Source organism: Nematolebias whitei, chromosome 2 (assembly GCF_014905685.2).
Source record: "Nematolebias whitei isolate Nwh7 chromosome 2, NemWhi1, whole genome shotgun sequence".
NCBI classification, from domain to species: Eukaryota; Metazoa; Chordata; class Actinopteri; order Cyprinodontiformes; family Rivulidae; genus Nematolebias; species Nematolebias whitei.
In genome coordinates, this window is record NC_056499.1 from 44,919,899 (window position 1) to 44,944,336 (window position 24,438).

Consider the following 24,438-nt stretch of genomic DNA (forward strand, 5'->3'; position numbering starts at 1 on the left):
GGGGGGGGGGGGGGGGGGGGGGGGGGACATAGGAGGATATGCGGTGGAAGTGGTCCAGTTACAAGTACTTGGGTGTGCACCTGAATGACAACCTCAGCTGGGGCAATAACACTTCCAGCCTGATCAAGAAAGCTCATCAGAGACTCTACTTCCTCAGACGGCTGAGATGAACTGGTCTGGGAAGCTCAGTCCTCACCTCTTTCTACAGGTGTGCAGTGGAGAGCATCCTGTGCTCCAGCATCAACGTGTGGCATGGAGGCTGCACAGCTGCAGAAAGAAAAGCTTTGCAGAGTGGTGAAGCCTCCTCACCATCACAGACATCTACACCTCCAGATAAAGGAAGAGGGCCACCAGCATCATGAAGGACCCCACTCACCCAGCACACACACTTTTTGCCCCACTCCCCTCAGGCAGGAGGTTGTGGAGCATTAAGTGTAGAACCACTAGACTGAGGAACAGCTTCTACCCTGAAGTTATTAGATACATGAATCCCTAACCAGAAAAATTATAGTAATGCCACTTTAATTGGTGATTTCTCATTTAATCTGTGCTGCTGGTTATCCATGGTACTGATTTCTTGCCTTTAAGTTGCTATATTCATACCCATCTGTTCACAACAGACTCATGTTCAGGCTGCTGTTTATTACACCTTATTATATTATATTATTATTGTTTAGTGCATATTTTAGATCCTTGTATACAGTTTCTGTTTTATACTTTACATTGTTGCTATTTTTGGGTGTAACTGGGACCTTGAGTACATCATTTTGTTCCACCTCATGTACCACATGTGATGCGAATGACAATAATGAACCTTGAACATTGTAGGATGACTGTTTTGGTGAGGAAAATAGTAAAGTCAGAGAAGACAAAATGGGGGAAGTTGGGGAAGGAAGAATGTTGTAAAGATTTCAGAGAGGAGATGTTTAAGGCTCTCAGTAGTAAATAAGATAGCTTGCAGATGACTGACTCACTACAGCAACAGTGATAAGGAAGACAGGTAAGAATGTACTTGGCATTTAATCTAAAGAGAGAAAATTTGATAAGGAAATTGGAAGGTGGAAACGCGAAGTGCAGAAAGTAATCCAGAGGAAGAGGTAGCCAATAAAAAATGTGACAGTGAGATAACTGAAAATAATATACAGTATGGTAATAATATAAGGGGATGCAACGTACATCAGCCACTAGGGAGCACAAGCTAGTGCATCCCTTGTGCCAGTCCCAAGCCCGGGTAAATGGTGAGGGTTGTGTCAGGAAGGGTATTTGACGTAAAACTCTTGTTGAGAATGGGAAGCCATTTTATCTCATGAGTCATTTACATACTGTGTGTAAAAGTGTGACAATGCGAGCAACAGCATCCCTTTCTTGTTCAGTAATTATTTGTTTTTATTCTTTCACATTAAGCAAAATTGTATTCATGTGATGCAATTCCAATGAGCAAAGACCTAGAAAAGTAAAGCTGTGCAATGTTGCAAAAAAAGTGTGTAAATTGTGATTTTTGGCTCAGAACTAATTTAATTTCAATAAAGATCTTGTCTCATCGTACACATATTACAGTTTTATCAAACTCAGCAACTAAATGAAGCATATATGCTTTGGGAGTTGTGTTGATTTTAAACAGAGAATAGTACTTTTATTTTGAGCAATACCCTCTGGTAAGGTTCAGAGAAAACTGTGACTAATTTAATATATAATTTAATATTTGTATACTCATTTAATATGTCTAAAATAAAGTAAAAGATAACTGGCAGTTCAACTAAAGTCTTTTTACAGATTGCTATCTTTGCATGAGGCATCTGTTTACAGTGTTACTATTTTGTCAGCCAAACAATATTTGTTACTATATAGAGGCTCAAAAATGTAACCTGCTATACATTTATTATGCCAGTTTAATTTTAAAATGTGAGGCTGATGTCGTCATATTTCAGACCTACTGAGTTTGGTGTCACAACAATATGAAGGACACTTGGATGTCTTTCAAATCAACTTTTATATGTACTGACTATGGAAAGAATTAGTGGCTTTAACACAATGAAATGTGTTGCTTCTAGTTCCTTGTTTGCCACAGTCACTAACGGAAAATCAACTACTTCTCCTTTAAGCCAAACATCTACAAATCAAATCTCTCCTACAAGTCAATCATCAGTAAACCAGACCTTTTCACTTTCAATGTTTTCAGTTAGCGAGGTTAATAAATTGTTAAAAGGTTTAGACTCTAAAAAATCTGCAGGCCCTGATGAACTTCCACCTTATTTTTTAAGGCTGGCTGCTCATATGATCACAGAACCAGTGTCTCACATCTTTAATCTGTTCATAAGCCAAAACTTTGTTCCGGACACTTGGGAAACAACCTTTGTTCTTCCTTTGCTGAAGGGAGGTGAGGTGACCCCACCTCATTGAATAACTATCTACCAATCTCTAAACTCTGCGTTTTAGCTAAGGTTCTAGAAAAACTGATAAACTCTCAACTCAAAAAGTATTTGGTCTCATTTAACAGCTTACCTCCCCATCAATGTGGTTTCAGGAAACAACACAGCACAATGACTGTGTCACTGAAGGTTTTTAATGATGTCGTTGATGCAATGGATGCTAAGGATTATTGTGCTGCACTTTACTTAGACCTGTCTAAAGCTTTTGACACTGTGGACCATGACATCGTATGTTATACGCTCTCAGAAAATAATTTCTCAGATCACACCATTGATTGGTTCACTAACTATCTCTCAGATCGGAGACAATGTGTTCAACGTAATGGTACTTCTTCCAGTTATGTAATGATTAACAATGGTGTACCTCAAGGCTCATTCTTAGGTCCCACCCTCTTCACAATCTACATAGGTAATGTAGGTCAGAACATCCCTGATGCACCCTTATATTTCTATGCTGATGATACAGTTGTTTATTGTCGAGCTAAAATAGTTGGTAAGGTTTTACAGCTTTTGCAATCTGCTTTTGACATCATCCAGTCTGATTTGTTCAGTCTCAAACATGTCTTAAATGCTGAAAAAATCAAAGGGATGTTGTTTTCAAACAGGAAGTCAGTCCCAGCAGTTCTTCCTTCAATTTTATCCTCAAATAGTGCTCCTATTGAGTTTGTCGATTCCTACAAATATTTGGGTATCTTGGTCGATTTGCATCTCTCTTTTAAGCTCCATGTGGAAAACTTGGTAAGAAAACTGAAAGTTAAATTGGGTTTCTTTTTCAGAAATAGATTATGTCTAACTCTGAATGCTAGGAAACACCTTGTAACTGCAACTTTCCTTCCCTCCATTGACTACAGTGACATTATTTACATGAACGCTCCTACAAGCACCCTGCTGATGATGGACGCTGTTTATCAGAGTGCACTAATATTCATAACTGCAGTACCCACCATTGCACCCTGTATTCATTAGTTAACTGGTCATCTTTAACTTTACGTAGACTCACTGGTACATTTTCATATTTAAATCACTTCTTGGTCCGTTGTCTTCATCAATCTCTGCATGAGTGCAGCTACAGCGTGCGCTCTCAGGACATTATTACATGCAATTTTCCCTCAGTGCGGACTGAACTAGGCAAACGGGCCTTCTCCTACTCTGCTCCTGTTTCCAGGAATATCTTGCAACAAGACCTGAAACTCTTGACCTTGACCTCCCTAAGTGGCTTCAAACAACTGCTAAGTTCCTGGCAAAAACCAATGCAGCCATGTTCCTGTTTTTGGTTTTCTACACTGCCTTATAATCTAGCTGTTTCCATTTCATTTTCTTAATACCATTTTCTTTTATTTGTTCACAATTTGTATACTTTCTATGATTATCTACTGTTGTCCTTTTTGTCTATTGCTGTTATCACTCTTTGGTAAAATCAGGTCTATCATGTAAATGAGCCGAGGCTCAATGGGATTAATCTGTATAAATAAAGGTTGAATGAAAATATAAGCCTCAGATGAATGTTTTTGCTAAAGAGCTTCAGAAAAAAATAATAAAGAAAACCTTTTTGGCATCAATAATATATTGGGTTGCCTTCCCATGGGCCCATCATCTGAAAGAAGGGCATATGAGTTGGGTGCATGGTGCCATAGGAAGTAGCAGAAAGGCTTACCAAAGCTGGCTCTTGAGACATGTAATGTCACCTCTCAGATGTGGAAGGAATCTGAGCTTATGTGTGAGGTTGCGAGGTACCGACTAGATATAGTTGGGCTCACCTCAACACCCAGCATGGGATCTGGAAACAATCTCCTTTAGAGGTGCTGTACCATATTTCACCCTAGTTGCCCATGGTGAGAGGTGCCAGACTAGTGTGGGTCTACTTATAGCCCCTTGGCTTGTATGAGATGAGAGGGTGGGTTCCCTAAGCTATTTGGTGGGGGGACAGGCTCTAACTGTTGTTTGTGCCTATGAACGGAACAGCAGTCAGAATATCCAGCCTTCAGGTATGCTAGAAGGTGCTCCAGCTGTGGGGACTCATTTAGTCTGCTGGGGGACTTAAATGGCCATGTGGTTAACAACAGTGTGACCTGAAGGGACATGAATGGATGGAATGGCTTCTTTGATCTGAACTTGAGCAGTGTTCAAGTGGACTTCTGTGCTAGTCACAGTTATGCCATCACAAATACATAATTAATTAACATAAGGGTGTACATACATGAACCATGACACCCTAGGCAACAGATCAATGATATACTTTGTAATTGTGTAATCTGATTTGTGGCCAAGTGTTTTGGACATTCAGGTAAAGAGAGTAGCTGAATTGTCAACTGATCACCACCTGGTGGTAAATTGGACCAAATGGTGGGAGAAGATGCAAGACAGACACTGTAAACAAATGTAGTGAGGGTTTGCTGGAACCACCTGGCAGAAGGATCTGTCAGAAGGATATTAAACTCACACCTCTAACATAACTTCATCCGCCTCCCAGCGATGGCAGGGGACACTGAGTGGACCATGTTCTGCACTTCCATTGTTGAGGCAGCTGCTAGGAGCTATGGCTGAAAAGTTGTTTGTGCCTTTCACAATGGTCATCCTCAAACCTGGTGGTGGAATCCTCGTGTAAGGGAGGACATCAAGATGAAGATGGAGTTCTATCAGCCCTTAATGACTGTTAGGACTCTGGAGGCAGATGGGTATTGGTAGGTACTCAGGGATCACTCTCCTTGGCCTTCCAGGCAAGATCTATTTGGGGTGCTAGAGAATAGTGTTTTTTGATAGATGAACCTCAGATTCAGGAAGAATAATACAGGTTTTCCTCCTGGCTGCGGAACACTGGACCAACTCTTTACTCTCATTATGATCCTCGAGGAAGAATGTGAGTTTGCCCATCATGTACATGTGTTTTGTGGACTCAAAGAAAGGATTTCATCATTTTTCTCGAGGTACACTGTGGAGGGTGTTCTGTGAGTAAGGAATTAGGAGTATGGTGCTACAGGAGATACAAGCTCATACAAGTGATGCATAAGTTTGCTTTGCATTAACAACAGTAAGTTGGAGCCTTTAATGGTGAAAGTTGAACTGCACCATTGGTGCCTGTTGTCACAAATTCTGATCATAGCGTTTATAGATAATTTTTTGGTGCAGCCAGGGAGCGAAAGTCTGATTCAGTGGCCTCAGGATTACTTCTCTGCTATTTGCAGAGGATGCGGTCCTGTTGGTGTTGTGCTGTGATCTTCAGCTCTCGCTAGAGCAGTTTGCAGCCAAGTGTGAGATGAATATCAGCATCTCAATATCTGAAGCCATGGTCCTCAGTTGGAAAAGGGTGGATTGCCCTTTCTGGGTTGGGAGTGAGATGCTGCTTCAAGTGAATGAGTTCAAGTATCTCAAAGTGAGGGAAGACTGGAGTGTGAGCTGGACAAACAGATCAAAGCAGCTTCCGCAATATTGCAGACTCTGTGCCAGTGAATTGTGGTGAAAGGGAGCTGAGCTGCAAGGCAAAGCTCTCTGTTTACCTTTTGGTCAGTTTATATCCTCTCCTATGGTCACACACTTTGGGTATTGATCAAAAACATGATTGCAGATGGAAGTTGTCTAAATGAGTTTTTCTTCTGCAGGGTGGCTGGATTTTCCCATAGAGACAGGGGGAGACCTGACTCCAAAACAAGTGAAAGATACGCTAGTGAATATGCTCAGTCACCCAGGACATGGTGAATTCAAAAAAGTTCAAGACAAAAACAACTGAATTTTATTTGTAACAGAAGACATTTCACTTCTCATCTGAGGAGCTTTCTCAACGGAGAATTGAGAAAGCTCCTCGGATGAGAAAGGAAACGTCATCTGTTACAAATAAAGTCCAGTGGTTTTTGTCTTGAACTTTTTGAATAGGTGGATATTTTTAGTATATAAAAGATGTTATTTTATCACTGCAAAACTGTTTAGGTTTATTGTTCACAAAAGGTTGTTAATATGCTACTCCTTTTTTTCACAACAATGCCAGTTGAATAAATAATTCATATCCTAAAATGAACATTGAATATGAGTCTTAATGTCTTTTTATTGGGTTTTCTCATCTGAATAAGTTATTTTGTGCAACTAATATCCTTGGCAATTCATAAACAAGATGCTTGAAGCCAACTGTATTCACACTGTGAAGTACCATTAGTTCACAGTAAAGCATGGGCCTAACTTAAAGGTTAAACCACACTCATGAGGGTATGTTAAACTTTATACATTTACTTCTTAGACATATTGTAATTTGCTACAACTGAAGATATATGCATTACAGTATATAATAGATATATAATATCAAACCTACATTCAAATTAGATCTCAGTGAACAGAATGGATACACTAGCATGTCTGATCATGTACTTTCAGAACCCAGAAACTTTCTGAAGTTATAAATAGTGGAAAAATGCGTCTTGGCTATTCAACACTAAAACTCAAGACAAATAAATACTTGTTAAAACCTCAAGTGAATTAATCAAAAATGAGGCCTAGTGTTTGTTTGGGAAGCCTGTTTTTTTTTACGCATAAGCATTAATACATGCATTAATGTAAGCAAAACTCAGACCTTTAAGGCATGTCCTTTGGGTAGTATCCAAATACCCATTTTACTCAGCAAGCCTACTTTTGGTTCAAAGGTGCACACTAAATTTGGCTCTGAATCAACAGTATTTGTACAGCAAACATTTCTTGAAGAAATAGAAAATTTGAACATTTTCAGTTACAACTTCTATTTATTTGTACTGCAAGAAACAAGTAAACAAAATACATGGCCAATAAATTGTACTTCTAAGAGTCCTGTTTGCTTTCAGGGTGGACATATAAAACAGCTGTAACTGATTGAGTACTATTAGAATCTCATCAATTTCTTTATTTCTAATTTATCCCTCAGATAGTCTGCATTTCAAAATGTATTTAACTTAATGTGAATATCAGTAATTCTTGAATGCATCTTAATAACGTACCAAAATTTTTGTTTTACTTTAATGAACTGATGATCCCTCATCACAAAATATTAGTGTATCTACATTTTTATCCTATTTGATAATTACCAAAATATTTGTTTCCCTAATTTTGTGAAATTTACATTGTATTTTACAATAAGAAGGTAAGTAGTGGAAAGTGATAAACAGGCATATAAGTGTAAAAACATGAAATTCATTCTAGTCTTAATCCTGACTTTAGACCACTTAACATAATATTTCTGACTCTTTTGCAGGTTTTACATAAACACTTTAATGAGCATATTTAATTTATTTTCCCAAATAGGTGTGCAGTCTCACATGACCTTCGCTACATCCAGCCATAAAATGGGTGACTAGATGGTGACAGCTCAGTGATGGGCACCTCATGGCCTCTCTTATTAGCTCAAGTCTGCCTGTGACCCTGTGAGTGTCAGCAGACCTGATGACTTACACATGCAAACAGTTTTGTCACTTCATTGTATTCAGATTACTGATCCAAGTGAGTAATTATGTGGGCCAGGTGAGCAAAGAGGTGCTGACTAAGCAGAATCTAGACAAGTCTGTCTATAAAACAGAAAAAACTAAAACCCAAAGAGGGGTGAGGTACAAAGAAAGATTAAGAAAAAAGGAGAATGGTAGTGTAAGAGGATGTTTCTAGATTCATGGCTTTGACATCTGCGTCCTTCTCGATTCGCTGCTCACAGCCCGTTTGTCATGCGCCCAGCTCCCACTACACCCACCCCCAACCTCAACTCTTGCTCTCTTTGCCTCCCCCCTTGGTCATCTGTGTAAAATAGGAAAAAAGAAAGTGTGGGAGAGGGGCACAGAACAAAACAGATATATTTTCCCTGGACACTGCCCTGTGCCAGGCATGCAGGGACAATTTAAGGATGAAGGGGAAGTTAATGTGGTGGAGAGAATAGGAGAGCTGTTGTAACTCTGTTCTGCTGTAGCTTAAACACATATATAGCAGCAGTACTGCAGGGCTGGATTAATAAGTCAGCACAGCCAAGTGCACACACACACACACACACACACACACACACACACACACACACTAAAATGTGTGTGTGTGTGTGGGGGGGGGGGGGGGGGTAACTTGGGAATGAAAGTTGATAGATTAAATGTAAGATTTAATAATTGTTTTTAATTTAGTTTTTTCCTGTTTTGGCTTTATGCTATGTTGCCAATGCTTAAAAAAAACATGAAAAACTTTAGTTACAAAAATTTTTACTTTAATATTTTCTTATAAACCCCAGGTAAACACAGAACCGTCATACAAATCACTCATTTAATGTATGAAATTATTACAGTCCACTCATTTTACTTAAAAATTATACAAACAAATTAATAAATTATTTAAAAAACATATGTACTTTTATTGTCACAGTTTCGCAAACAATGAGAAAAGGCAAACTTTAAATTGACACTTTCAATTGAAAAAGGAAGTTTTTCTTTTACTTAAGTTCTAAAGAAAAAAAAACTGTTTCCACAAAAGCAGAATTCATACCTTACTTCAAAGGTACTCTTCACCTGTAGAGGTAAACCTGTACCTTCTACAGGTGTGCACACCTGTAGAAGGAGGTGAGGACTGAACTTCCCAGTCCAGGTCGTCTCAGCCGCCTGAGGAAGTAGAGTCTCTGATGAGCTTTCTTGATCAGGCTGGTGGTGTTGTTGCTCCAGCTGAGGTTGTCATTCAGGTGCACACCCAAGTATTTGTAGCTGGAGACCACTTCCACCGCAGATCCTCCTATGTTCAGGGGGGTGTAGGTGTGTTTGTTCCTTCTGAAGTCCAAGACCATCTCCTTCATCTTCTTCACATTGATGTGAAGGTTGTTTTTCCTGCACCAGCTCTCGAGGTGTTCCACCTCCTGTCTGTAGCTGGACTTGTTGTTTGCGATGCATCCCACCACTGCTGTATCATCTGCAAACTTTACAATGTGACAGCCTGGATGGGTAAGTGCACAGTCATATGTGAGCAGAGTGAACAGGAGAGGGCTCAGCACACAGCCCTGAGGAGAACCAGTGCTGAGAGTTATGGTGGAGGAGAAGTTGTGGATCCTCACAAACTGCACTCTGTTTGTTAAGAAGTCTAGGACCCAGTTGCAAATGGAGGGGCTTAGTCCTAGTGTGAGTAGTTTTGTCCATCAGGGTCTGGGGGATCATGGTGTTGAAGGCAGATGTGAAGTCCACAAAGAGCATACGGATGTAGGAGTCCTTCTCCAGGTGGGTGAGAGCAGTGTGGACCACAGTGGAGATGGCGTCCTCTGTTGATTGATTCTCACAGTATGCATACTGGTGAGGGTCCTCGTTGATGTTGATGGCTGTTTTGATATGGGTCATGACCAGTTTTTCAAAGCACTTAGTGACTATCGGGGTGAGGGCTACTGGCTGATAGTCATTCAGACCAGTCACTGTAGAGCTCTTTGGGGCAGGGATGATGGTAGTGGTCTTCAGGCAGGTGGTAACTGTTGCCAGGATGAGGGAGGAGTTAAAGATGTCGGTCAGCACCTCGCAGAGCTGATAGGCACAGTTCTTCAGCACCTTCCCGGGGATGTTGCCTGGGTCAGTTGCTTTGTGAACATTAATCCTCCTGAAAGTGCTCCTCATTGATGATGGTCGCATAAATTGTATTGTGAATGACCATACACACACACGCAAAATAAAAAAATATATATATTGGATATGAACAAAAAGATCTGAATTTAGCATTAAGACCAATATAGTGTGACTGTAGCCTTAGAGGTCTAGAACTAGGTTTTAAATGATGGGGCAAAAGGGAGGGTTTCACTATGCTTTACATTACTGTGAAAAGGTAAGTAAGTTTTTTTCCCAAATACATTGTTTCTCTCTCTCTCTCTGTGCTCCAGTGAAGACAGACGTGTCCTCCTGTGCGCCGTCCCCCGCTTCCCTGCTTGCTCTCTTTCGTCTTGTGAACCCTTAAAGAGCCTCTTTTTTTTCCTGCATACCTTCCTAATTCGAAGGATTTGATCAGCTGGTCTCTCAACAAAATTGATGAACTTCTCTCTCTCTCAGGGTAAGGAGGACCCTCTTACCTCGACGGAAACAAATTGGATTCATGATGACAACTAGATTCTGCTGTTTGGGTTGGTGAAATCTGGATTGTTTACAAATGTGTGTGAATGTGTCAAAGCTTGGCAGCACTCAGACTGAATTATGTGGAGCTGTGTAAGAGAGCTGGAGCAGGCTGTTATCAGGACTGTGAACTTATGGGCAGCACCCACGAATGGTTGGTAATCTTGGAGAAACCTGTAAGCTCAACTTTCGGTGTAAGGAATCAATTAGGCTGTTTGGAGTTACCATCAGAGACTTTAAAAGGCAGAAATGGCAATTTACGAGTTCTGCCTGACCCAAAGTGTGGCCTTGACAGCGGACTTATCTCAATCTCTCCTGGCATGTTTAGGAAAAACAAAGACGCTTTGTCCGTCTCCTCACCCCTCCATTCCCCAAGGCCGTGGACATGTGACAGAACCTCAACTGAGCTGATGATAACTAACACCTCTTATCTGGACAATGGCTGAGAGGGGGGGCTCTGGACTATGCTACGAACTTCCCTTAAAATTCAATGTCTTCACTGGCCTATATGTACATGTATCATGTCTATTTATGTGCTATGTTGTGGTAGGTTTTTTGATGCCTCAAATTGTGCCCTATCTAGGACATGGTGTGAGAGATCTTTTTTATACCGACTCTCCTCATGTTTTTCTTCCCTTTTCTCATCTAAGCAAAAATATTATTCTGAAGAATAAGAGGGCCACGCTAATTAGCAGTGGCTTCATGCACTACATCCATCTTTCGGATGACTGTACGTACATGTTCTCGTTGTATCTCGGTGCAATGATAATAAAGCTTATTCTGATTCTGAGAAATTAGTATTTTTAAAAGAAAAACCCTTATTAGCTGCATTTAGGTGCCTCCCCAGTATTCTTTTAGATACATAAGCCTCAAAACATGATTTATGTTATCCTGTCTCCACTAAGGGCTAATTTTAGCAGCGTTTCATTGTTAGATTGGTGTTTGTTGGATTTTTGTAGAATTAATATCTGTCCTGTATGATCAAAGCAGAAGACAAACTCCACCACTCCAAATCTGTTAATCTTTAGGGGAAACAGAAAAAAGTTTAAAATTATCCAAAGAGATTAGAAGTATTCAAGATTAAACATCTTGACTTTCAAATCTGATCATAAATTGTATCTTTTTTTTAAATCAATGTAACAGAATGAAGAATTAAGCTAAATATTATTTATTTTTTTCCCAATATGTGGCCTAAACAATGGCTCAAAAATTTACTACATTTGTTTAAAAAATTAGTATATTTTCAGCCTTTATTTAATAATGAGACACACCTGCTACAATTTTGCTCCAGAATATTTAACAACTGAAAACAGAGATTACATTTGATGTGAACTGACGGACTTATTGTACTTTATTCTAAGATATATTTTTATACAAGATCACAGACAACATTAAAACAAGAAAAATGCTAAAAATATTGTTTGTGCTTCATGTAAAAATCTGTTGTTGTATAATTTGCACACTGTTGATGGAAGAACTGATGTACTGAACATGCTGATGCTCCTCACTTCACTGTTCCCTCCATCTTCATCTCCTACCGCTTATTCGTAATCAGGCTGTGGAGGCAGCAGGTACAGACAAGAGACCTAAACATCCCTCTCCTCAGCAGCATTTTTTAGCTAATCGGGGTGTGGGGAGAAGAGAAGATACACAATCCCTCCAGCAATTACTGGGGCTCCCCTTAGGCCTCCTACCAGTGGGATGTGCCCAGAAAACCTCTAAAGAGAGGCGTCTGTGAAGTGTCCTAATCAGATTACAGAACCACCTCAACTTTTCGATGCGAAGGAGCAGCGGCTCTACTCCGAGCTCCCCCCGGATGATGGAGCTTCTCACTCAATCTCTAAGGCCGAGTCCGGCCACCCTGCGAAAGAAGACCATTTCGGCCATTTGTATCCAGGATCTCGTTCTTTCAGTCATGATCCAAACCTCATGACCAAAGATGAGGGCTGGAACGTAAACAGACCAGTAAATCCAGAGCTTTGCCTTTCAACTCAGCTCTTTCTTCACTATGACAGACCGAAACAATGCCCTCATTACTGAGGACAAGGTCCCAATCTGTCGATCCATCTCTTCCCTCCTAACATATATATCTGTATGCCATTATTTTGACCAACCTTTTATTTTCCTCTTTCTACCAGGAAGTATTTGTAGCCAACAGCTTTGTGTTTTTCTATATTTTCGTCCTGTATTCTTACCCCATAAACCTAGTAAAATTAGGGAGTTAGGGATTTATTTACCCTTACATTTTATTTTCCCTGTTGTTTCACAACAGTGTAATTATGCTGCATACATTATTTTAGTGAATACATTTATTTTCTTTCACCTTTCTCTGGCAGGAAGCAGATCCAGTGAGAGAACACTGCATGGGAACCATTAATGTTTAAGGTACATGAGAAATAATCTGGTAACCTTTGACCTGTAACTTTTTCCCTGTCTCATGTCAGGTCTTGACTGTCCAATCTCTCCCTGCAGCAAATCTGTCTCTATAGGTGCTGTCATTGTCGCTATACCTCGGTGTGCGCATGTGTTTGTGTGTGTGTGTGCACATGTGACCCCTCTCAAGTCCCAAAGAGCCAGTAAAGGCAGTGTGGTGGAACCGTTCCTCAGCATGGACACATTTGGCTCAAGTCATTAAATATGTGGCATTGATGGGACGACAAAAGAGAGAGGTATTTCCACGTACATTAAGCCACTGAATTGGTGACTACCAGGTTTTATTATTCTGACTCAAATCAGCAATTAAACATACCCATCTTTTATCACAGGCATCTCTACACCACTAACATCAAGTTGTTATTGATGTAAAAACAAAAAGTACAGAAACCAAACAAAGACAGGTGACTCAGTCCAAGTCACATTTTTGTACTTTTATTTAAAATGGGAAAATTCATCCATCCATTATCTTCCACTTGTTTCAACTCTGGAACAAGTGAAGTCTTCTAATGAAGGAGACATTTATGTCATAAGACATATGTCATTATGTCATATAACATAAATGTCTCCTTCGCACATCTTTTAAAGGTAATAAACACTTAACCGGAATGTAATTTAGTAAAAACTCAAATTCACATTGTGACAAAAACTATTTAAAGGAAACTCAATATCACTTACCTGAACCACCATCAACCAAATAAAGGTCTTTGGCATGCAGAACAGAGTCCAACATGGATTCAAAAAGCAAGAAGTAACCCTGAAGAAAAAAAAAGTGCATTAATATCACAACATTTTAAAACAATTTCATAGTAATATGACAAATGCAGTCCACCTTTCAGACTCATCTGATAACAGGTCAAGGTGGGTTACAATTGCTTGAATGTAAGTGCTAGACAGATTTTTATCTTATTTTAAATTTTTATATTTATTTTGAAGGAATTTAAATTATAAATGACTGTGAATTGAGTGCTGAGGCCACAGGGTTTGGAACTCAACAACTAAAGGTCTGACCCTGGGCTGACCTCATGTTCTGCTCCAGTAGGTGGCACATTGACCGTGGTATTATTCCATTAATGCTGAAATTGAGTTTTGTCCACATTTTGTAGGCTTTAACCTGAGTGGCAGGCTCTGCTGACAAATGGTCTTTTCTGACTAAAGCCCCTCCAGCATACAAATCAACCAATCAGATGAGACTTTGCTTCAAGGCTCAGCCCTTCAATATGCTCTTTTGGAGCACAACATTTGGGTGTGTTCAAACATATGGGAGGGCATATCTCCATCTGGGACAAGGAGGCGGAACAGAATCAGTTCATGTACGTGTGACTGTAACTGATGGCTATCAGTCCATCTATTACAATGTCTTTTTTTATTGTGAATGAATGGAGAATTGTCTGCCTTAAATGTGGGTTTCTGACAAAAATCTATTGTTGGGCAGTTTATCGAAAGGAAACTACCACTACTACCACTAAACTGAAGAGAATAATCCATCTACACAAGATGTTTACAGCTCAATACAGAGAGACTTGATTACATTTGTACAATGAACTCAACAAATTGATGGAAAAGAAAAGAATGACTCAAATGATACTTAAGAACCTAATATCTCTGCTTTCTTTTGTGTGAAAGGAAAGAAGGACAAGGAGAGGTGAGGGCCAGGATAGCAGATAAAAACTCATTGAGGGGAGGGTGTGTGTGTGTGTGAGTGAGAGAGAGATTAAAGACAAAGTGGAGAGGAAGAAAACAGAAACAGTGAGCGAATGCAGTCAGCAGCTGAACTGTAACTCACTGAGATAAGAGCTTTATTATTCAAATAAAGACATTTTTTTACTGAATGGAGGAAAACACAGCAAGCCAAACAGGAGAAACAGCTTTGATCTATAACTCTAAATCCAAAATTATAACCATTTCCATCATGGTCCTTAGCTGATAATGATGACAGTGATGAAGCAGATAGAACCAGTGCATCCTCTGCAAGGTGATAAAGAGAAATATTCTGCTTGTTTATCAGCAATGGAACAGTCCCAAACCAACAACGGTCTGCTGCTGACAGTTGTGGTCCAGTCAACGTCCTTAGCAGCTGAGCAGATTGTTTTTAAAACCTTCACACAGTCTTGTAATTTAGAGCCCAATTTCACGGGACACTGGTTCATGAAGGAAAGAGGATATAAGAGATGCCTGAGAGCAGTGTCACACCATTTTTTTCCCATTGACAATGCCCCAGGATTACTGCCTGGTTCTCCCCTTCCAATCTTCTCTGCATGTCCTCCAAGTGACATGCAAAGCCCACTAAGTTATACATCAGCAAAGGTAACTGCTAAAACATGGATGAATCATAAACTGAAACAAAAAATAGCATTACTATAGACTGTACTTTCAATTATTAATAGGGATGCACCAATCAACTTTTTTTTTTACTTCCGATCCGATCCCGATACCTAAATCTTGATATCGGCCGATACCGATACCTTCCGAAGTCATCATAATTATTGATTTTATATGTGGCTGTAATAATCTCCTCTCTATAGGCAAGTAAAATTTGTACAAATATATGCATGTCCAAAAAGGCAACTTGAGGTAAGTTTTATTAATGTTGGATAAGTTTCAAAGTTAGAATTAAATCCTGCTAACACAAAATATGTTTGTTTTTTTTATTCCTAGCTTTAAAGAGGATATTAAAGTGATTAAATGACTTCAAACATCTGCTAAGTTCATGTCATAAACCAACACAGACATGTTCCTGTTTTTAGTATTTTGCATTGCTTTATAATGTAGCTGTTTTTGTATCTTTTTTCTTTATATATATATATAATATATATATATATATATATATATATATATATATATTTTTATTATTTTTTTTTTTTTTTTTTGTGTATTTTTCGGTTCATAAGCTTTTTATGATTGTCTAATGTTGTACTGATAAATATCTCCTGGAGGGTAAAATATATCTTGGCTGCAAGTATCAAGCTGTGAAATCCTTTGTTTTCTACAACTGATCGCGGTTGGTCATTAATTACGAAGTTTAGCAACTTCTCGGTAAACATTCAAGCTCCGTGGCTTCAACGGTGCATTCTTCTCATTCAGTCCGAAGAAAGCAGTCTGATTTCGTTCAGTCGCGCTCAATCTGCTCCACTCAGTCTGCCCGTTTAGGAGGGGAATGTCCAAAGTAAAGCTAACTTTACCACAGTTTAATGTGGTGCTATGGCTCTGCAGACATTGCACTTTGCTGTCTTGCTCTGTGGTATTTCTAGTGTAAAATATTTCCACACAGCGGATATGTTTCAATGAAAAGTTGGTCAGCCAAAGTGCTGCTCTGCTCACGTTTAAGCTGGCTGCAAATTATGAAATTGATTTGCTGAATGTGAGGCGGGTCTTATTACTCTGGGTTTCATGAGACATGCCTCTGTTCAGGTAATCCATTCCACAGTTTGAAGTCAACGTGCAAAGCAGCAGGCAGGGAATCACATGTGGAGATGTTTTACTTGGAGACAGACATGCATCTTGGATTGGAAATCTCTGCAGGTTGGATCAGAAAAATCATACGTAAATTATGCTGGTATTGGAGCCCGATACAGATACTGGATCGGACCCATCCCTACTTATTAAAACAAAACTTGAAACTCTTCATAAACAACAGCAATAATCAGCAACCCATCAATTTTTTTCATTTTCATTTAGCCTTTATTTATCCAGGTTAGTCTCATTGAGCCACGAGAACTCATTTTCAAGAGAGACCTGTTTAGGGAGCACATGGTGGGGGTTAAGGGCCTTGCTCATGGGCCCAGAGTGGGGCGAATGAGGGTGGGGGCAAGTGTGGGTGTTTCACCTACCCCACCCACAATTTTGATGTTGTCGGGGCCGGGGCGTGAACCGGCGATCTTCGGATCACAAGCCCACCTCTCTAACCTCTGCGCCACCACTCCCCAAACCAATGAACATATAGTGCACCAAGGGTGGAAACATACTCATCAAACCAAATGTTTAAGTTTGTTAAGATTTCAAAAAATGGTCCTCAGTTAGAAAGTGTGAATTGCTCTCTTTGGGTCGAGGGTGAGGTTCTGCCTCAAGTGGAGGAGTTCAAGTATTTCGGGGTTTTGTTCACGAGTGAAGGAACAATGGAGCGTGCGATTGACATATGGATTGGTGCAGTGTCTGCAGAATTGCGGCCTCTGTGCTGGTCTGCTGTGGTGAAGAGGAAGTTGAGCTGTAAGGCAAAGCTCTCAGTTTACCTGTCAATCTACGTTCCTACCCTTACTTATGGTCACAAACTTTGGGTAGTGACCGAAAGAATGAGATTGCAGATAAAAGAGGTTGAAATGAGTTTCCTCTGCAGGATAGCTGGACTCTCTTAGAGATAGGGTGAGAAGTTCAATTATCAGGAGACTTGGGGTAGAACTGCTGCTCCTCCACATCGAAAGGAGCCAGTTGGTGGTTCAGGCATCTGGTAAGGATGCTTCCTGGGCACCACCCTCAGGAGGTACTTCGGGCATGCCCGGCTGGGAGGAACCTCGGGGAAGACCCAGGACACGCTGGGGAGACTACGTCTCTCAGTTGGCCTGGGAACACTTTGGAGTCCTGCCAGAAGAGCTGGAAGAGGTGGCTATGGAAAGAGATGTCTGGATCTCCCTGCTCAAGCTGCTGCCCCTGTGACCCGACTTTGGAATAAGCAGAAGATAACAGACGGAAATAGATTCCAAAAAATAATTTCTATTAAATGCCCAAATAATGAAATAATATTTCTACTGAGTCAAGGTTTACATACACTTGAATTAATATGCCTTTAAACAATTTGGGAAAGCCCAAATGATGCCAAGGCTTTGCTTGTATTTAATTGGTCGGTTGACAACATTTGAGTTAATTGAAGGCACATCTGCGGATGCATTTTAAGCACACCTTAAATGCACTACTTCTTTGTGTGACATCGTGGGGAAAAATTAAAAGAAATTAAGCTATCAAGAAGAGAATTGTAGACTTCTTTAATTCTGGCTTGCCGTTTGGTACTGTAAGGATGGTGCCATCTAGTGGGCCTTCCCTGTCTGTATGCCCTAGTGTGTCTCCTAATTAATCCTGATTGGTTTCTCCTTTGTCTGGTCCCAGCTGTTTGTCATTATGTCCTGTCCTGTCTGTGTATATAAGTCTGTCTGCTAGTCTTGTTCTTTGTCGCATCGTCGTTGGGTCTAACCTGTCTTGTCCTGCCAGCCTGATCTTGTAACCAGTCCTGTCCTGATTATATTTTGTAAGTTTGCTGCCTCGTCAGCTTTTTTGTTTCATTATTATTAAAAGTATTTATTTTTATACATCGTATATACATTGAGTGTTCCACACCACCCACGTCTGTTCCTGATCCTGACACTAAAGAGCCTGCCGCCGAAGAACCAGCCACAGAAGATCTAGCTCCAGAAAATCCAGCGGCAGAAGACCCTGCCTCTGCTGACCCGCCTGCTGAGTTCCTCGCTGCTGACCCTACTGCTGAGTTCCTCGCTGCTGACCTGCCTGCCGAGTTCCTTGTTGCTGATCCGCCTGCTGAGATCCTCGCTGCTGAACTGCCTGCTGAGGTCCTCGCTCCTGGTCTGCCTGCTGAGGTCCTCGCTCCTGGTCCGTCCGCTGAGGTCCCTGCTCCTGGTTTGTCCGCTCCTGGTCCATCCGCTCAGGTCCCCGCTCCTGGTCCGTCCGCTCAGGTCCCCGCTCCTGGTCTATCCGCTGAAGTCCTCGCTCCTGGTCAGTCCGCTGAGATCCTCGCTCCTGGTCCATCCGCTGAGGTCCCTGCTCCTGGTCCTTCCGCTGAGGTCCTCGCTCCTGGTCCTTCCGCTGAGGTCCTCGCTCCTGGTCCGTCTGCTGAGGTCCTCGCTCCTGGTCCGTCCACTGAGGTCCTCGCTCCTGGTCCGTCCGCAGAGGTCCTCGCTCCTGGTCCATCCGCTGAGGTCCTCACTCCTGGTTCGCCTGACGACATCCTTGCTCCTGCTTCACCTGCCGTGGTCCTCGCTCCTGGGTCCACGCCTCACCTCGGGTCCACGCCTTGTCCAGGTTCCACAACCCGTCCAGTCCACCCGCCTGGTCCGCTCTGGCGTTGTGGACGGCTCTTTGGTCGCCCGCCTGGTCTGCTCCGGCGATGTGGACAGCTCTCCGGTCACCCGCCTGGTCTGCTCCAGTGCCGTGGATGATACTCCGACCATCTGTCTGGTTTACTCTGGCACCTGCTTCCATCTGAATGGCCTGTTGGACGACCTCTTGACCACCTGCCTGACTGGCCCCGGCCTGATGAATGGTCTCCCGGCTGCCTGTCTGACCCGATCCTGCCTGAACGACCTCCCGGCCACCTATCTGACCTGTCTCTGTTTGAACGACCTGTTGGACAACCTCTCGACCGCCTGCCTGACCGGCCCAATGAATGGTCTCTCCTGGTCGCCTGTCTGACCCGATCCTGCCTGAACGGCCTCCCGGCTGCCCGTCTGAAGTGTCTCTGTCTGAACGGCCTGTCGAACGACCTCTCAACCGCCTGCCTGACTGGCCCCGGCCTGATAAATGGTCTCCCAGCCGCCCACCTGACTCGTTCCGGCCCGATGGACCGCCTCCCGGCTGCCCCCCTGACCCGTTCCGGCCCGATGGATGGTGTCCCGGCCACCTGCGTGATCCGTTCCGGCCCGATGGACAGCCTCCCGGCCGCCCGCCGGAACTATGACTTTGCTAGGGACGGTCTCCTGACTGCCCAGACATTTTTGAGTTCCCTGTTCAGTTTGGTTCCAGGTTTTGGGTTTGTCAGTTTTTGTCCTCATGTTTTCCTTGGGCCCTCCATCCTTGCAGTTCCTCCCTCCTCCCGTCCAAGTACTTTGGGGTGGGCTTTTTTGGAGACGCCGGGGGCGTCCTTGAAGGAGAGTACTGTAAGGATGGCGCCATCTAGTGGGTCTTCCTTATCTGTATGCCCTAGTGTGTCTCCTCATTAATCCTGATTGGTTTCTCCTTTCTAGTCCCAGCTGTTTGCCATTATGTCCTGTCCTGTCTGTGTATATAAGTCTGTCTGTTAGTCTTGTTCTTTGTTGTGTCGTCATTGGGTCTACCCTGTCTTGTCCTGCCAGCCTGATCTTGTAACCAGTCCGGTCCTGATTATATTTTGTAAGTTTGCTGCCTCTTCAGCTTTTTTGTTTCATTTTTATTAAAAGTATTTATTTTTGTACATCCTGCAGTCCTGAGTCTTGCCTGCACAACTGTATTCTACACTCATCTTCAGGCCAGCGGTCACTCTTTCAGGGATGAAGATGTTCACATCCTGGAAAGAGAGGAACGATGGTTTGAGAGAGGAGTAAAGGAGGCCATCTTTGTGAAAAGAAATCGTCCATCGTTAAACAGGGGTGGAGGCCTCCGGGTTCAACTGTCCCCCTCTTACAATGCTGTGATTGCTAGTATCACTCAGCCCTCTGTGAACAGTAAACAGCCATCAGTGTGCTAATGATCCATTGTTAGGCTGATGGTCCTTCTTGAGCATGTGATCAGCTGGTTTTGGTTGTCAGCAGCAAAACTGGTTGATCCACTCTGAGATGGTGCTATTTAAGAGACTGAGCTGAATACAGCTCCTCAGACTGAGGAAGTCTCTCGGATGAGAGACGAAACGTTTCTACATTTTTTTGTTGATTTGCTTTGTTTTGTTTTTTTTTAATGTCCAGAGGACCAGATTTAACTTTTTTAGATATGTTTTGGAATGTTTTAGCTATATTTATCTGCTGCTGCTAATTTTACTGTTCATCAGTGCAAGCAAATTAGAAGAAAGCCAACAGATTAACAAAATGTGCAGTGTGCAAAAAACAAACAGTATTTTTAGCTTGAGATTTTTTTCACATTTTTGTAAAAAATAAAAATTAAAAGCAAGGCGACTTCGTCCGTATCGTATTTCATTAACATTTTTGTTATTTACGTTTGATGATAAATTTGATGTTTTTTTTTTTTTTTTTTTTTTAACTTAACTAATTCAAAAGTTTCAACTGTGAGCAGCTAAGTGACACAGACAAGTAAAAGATTTTAGTATGAGGTAACGGCTCCCTTGGCAAATTGTAGTATAGTCACTGCACATTTCCATAAAAGAGACTAATGAAAACCTAATGACAATGGACTGGAGCAGCTTATACACATTAACAAAATTAGCATATAAAACACATTCCCACAAAGACACTAACATTTACATACACATCTGAAGAATACACAGAAATATACCTAGAAAGGCAAAAAAGTGCAAATACACCATTACATTTCTCCTTTTTCTCAGTTTTAGTTGTTTTGAGGACTTCTTCAACATTTTTAGCCACTGTAAAAAGCTTTTATAAATACTATAGAGATGTTTCAGCATCTTTAGCTGCTAAAAGAAGAGTGGAGAAAAATACTTATCTTCAAATTTTTGCATCCATCAACTGCTGGGACCAAGTGACTGTCATTGATAAAAAATCTGCATCAGCACTTTACACATCCCTCCACCCTCTACTGCCTCCTCTTCCCACTTTTGCATTCAAGACACAGCTTCCTCAATTACAGCAGATCATCATCGCTTACAGTCCCAAGAGACGCTGCGCAATATCAAAGGAGCTGAAAAACGCTCTTTGCTTCTGGATGGACATGTGTGTCAGCAAGCACAAGACTGGGAGGGTAGAAAACTGTTTCATGCTTCAGTGAATCCTGACAGAGGTAGCTCAACCTTTGACAGCCTCTTTCATGATAGTTCTACAATCACACTTCACCACATTAACACAATTACATTACACACATCGCTGTAATAGATTCTAGTATGTTAACTCGAGTCTAGGTGAATGTACAACATGTGAGTTTCATTTAAGAATATGCAAATAAGAGTTGGAAGAGAAAGATGGCGTTTTAAAGTAAATAGTTGTAAAACTGCAAGCATTTTCTGAAATCCAGCATTAAGTTTTTGAAAGATTCCCAGACATTTTCCAGAAACAGAAAACAATCAGCTTCATATACCAGTAGATAAAATCAGGAGGGAAAAAAAATGGAGGAGTTCTGACTAAAAACAGATAATAAGAAATAAGAATTAGGATTGCTATAGTGATATGCCACAAAATAATTAAGATGATAAAATGCAAATCTGCATTATGTCAGGATGTTATCAGAGCTATTCAGGTTTTGGAAAATTAGCTAAAAGCTGCTGACTTCTCCTTTAAGCAAGTTTGGGGGAAATAAAGATGAGAATAAGGCTTTAACTTAAAAAAAAAAAAATAAACAGGTGCAAGTCCTTGCTTGGTTTGAGAGGCTGTGCTGGCTGCTTTGTTTAGTGATGCCGGTAGTCATTAACTTTCCCATCCGTCTCACTCATCAAGTCACTGCTTGAGATTCTTGAGGCCGGAACTCAAAAGTATCAGCAAAAGCTCAAAAGGTTTGCAACTTTAAGGAACCTTGAGGCACCTGCTATCTGTGAATTCTATTTATTCTTGAATTTTTCTGCATTCTCTTTATGCCAAGTCACATTGTTTATACAAACCGGATTCCAAAAAAGTTGGGACACTAAACAAATTGTGAATAAAAACTGAATGCAATGATGTGGAGATGGCAAATACCAATATTTTATTCGTAATATAACATAGATGCTGTCTGGCCACGCTCTCCCCTGCCACAACCTTACAGTCTCCAATCTCCCTCAGGTTTCCTCTTCTACACAGAATGCAGTTGACCCATGTACTCCTTCCTCCACTCTTATAAGTTACTCTATGTTCCTCCCTCTTTTGGAAATAGGTATTGACTATAGCCATTTCCATTCTCTTGGCAAAATCCATCACCATATGTCCTTCCTGGTTTCTTTCCTTGACACCAAACTTACCCATCACTTCCTCATCCCCTCTGTTTCCTTCACCAACATGTCCATTCAGGTCTGCTCCGATCACCACTTTCTCCTTCTTGAGAATACTCTCTATCACTTCATCCAGATCCTTCCAAAATGTATCTTTCTCCTCTCATCATATCCAACCTGTGGAGCATAACCACTGACACCATTTAGCATCAGATCTTCTACTTCTACCTTCAGACAACAACAAAAAAAGAAATAAAATAAAAATAAAATAAATAAATTTGTATGCATCCTTTATTGTTGTCTAGTGTTGTCTTTGTTGTCCACTGTTGTCATCACTCTTTGTTAAAATTCAGGTCTCTCTGTAAATGAGTCCCCGAGGCTCAATGGGATTCACCTGTATAAATAAAGGTTGAATGAACGAATGAATCCACACCATGGTAAAACAGTTTAAACCCTGCTCCAATGCTCCAAGCCTTGCTGCCCTTCCACTTGGTCTCTTTAGTAAACACATAAAACATATACCTTCCTTCTCAGCATCATGTCAGTCAGCTCTCTACTTTTGCCTGTCATTGTCCCCACATTTAGACTTACACTCAGTCCAACATTCTTGACTTTCCTCTTCTCCCTCTATCTCCTGACACGTTTCACTCCTCTTGGACTTCGATTAACAGCAGCACAATTTTCACCAGTGCCCTGTTTGTCAACAGCACCGGTGGCGGTCATTGTTAACCCGGGCCTCGAACGATGCGGTATGGTGTCGCTTTTATGAATTTGCATATTAGTTTTGGCAAAAATGCTTTACATAGGATGCCCTTCTTGACTTCCTTAAGTAGTCGTAAGTAAGTCAGTAAGTACATTTGTAAGTATATATATATAAATGTAAGTAAGTTATATAAAAAAGGAGAAATGATATAGACCATTTAGGACAGCAATAAAACCAAAGAAAATCCAAGGGAGTGGATACTTTCTATTAGCAATGTAAATAACACTGAAACAATATAATACGTCATTTTAAAATAAATTTATATAACTGTGTAAAAATATGTTAGAACTTTTTTACATGGACAAAAATAGAGTTAAGAATACAATTTAAATAAAGCCAACATGTCAGTTATTTAAGAATACTAAATGCAAATATTGTTGTAAAAATAGATTCTTACCTTAAGTTAGTCAAACACGTCTTGTTTGTTCTCTTAACTGCAGTTGATCCATGTAAAACTGTTCTCTAAAACACACTTTTGTTTAAAATAGCTTTAAATTACAATAAACAAAATAACAACTACTACTTAAAATGTCAGCAGATAGCAACATTTTAAAAGCTTGCAAGAATTGATATTACCCACACCATCAAGAACCAGAAAGTTTTGTGCACAGACAAGTGGCTGTATGACACTTCAGGAATATCTGAAGGTCTTGGGTTGGCAACTATAGCCAATCAATCCTCATTAAACTAGATAGATCTGTGACACAGCAACTGTGATTGTGTGGATGCATCTATTTATTGCATGACTCTTTGTTTGGGGTTTTGCTGTGTGTGATTGACAGTTAGTTAGACTGAAGGACAAGATGACTGATGACTGCCACCCTCTTCTCAGGCAGGTAAGGCTCAGAACAGATAATGAGGCTAAAGAGCAGTACCACACAACAAGTTAGATCTACGTTTATCATGTGTCCAAATACTCAAGCTAAAAACGTTATCAGGGATCTTGTTCAGGGTTGTTTTTAACTTTAATAACTAGCAACA

At 41.0% G+C, this 24,438-nt stretch overlaps 1 protein-coding gene across 1 annotated transcript in view; it reads right to left on the reverse strand.

Moving 5' to 3' along the window:
• prmt3 (protein arginine methyltransferase 3) overlaps positions 1-24,438 on the reverse strand; it is a 150,625-nt gene that overhangs the window by 86,772 nt on the left and 39,415 nt on the right. Inside the window, exon 11 of the mRNA XM_037697700.1 lies at positions 13,589-13,667. Coding sequence (XP_037553628.1) covers positions 13,589-13,667 — 79 coding nt within the window. The remainder of the gene's footprint in view (positions 1-13,588; positions 13,668-24,438) is intronic.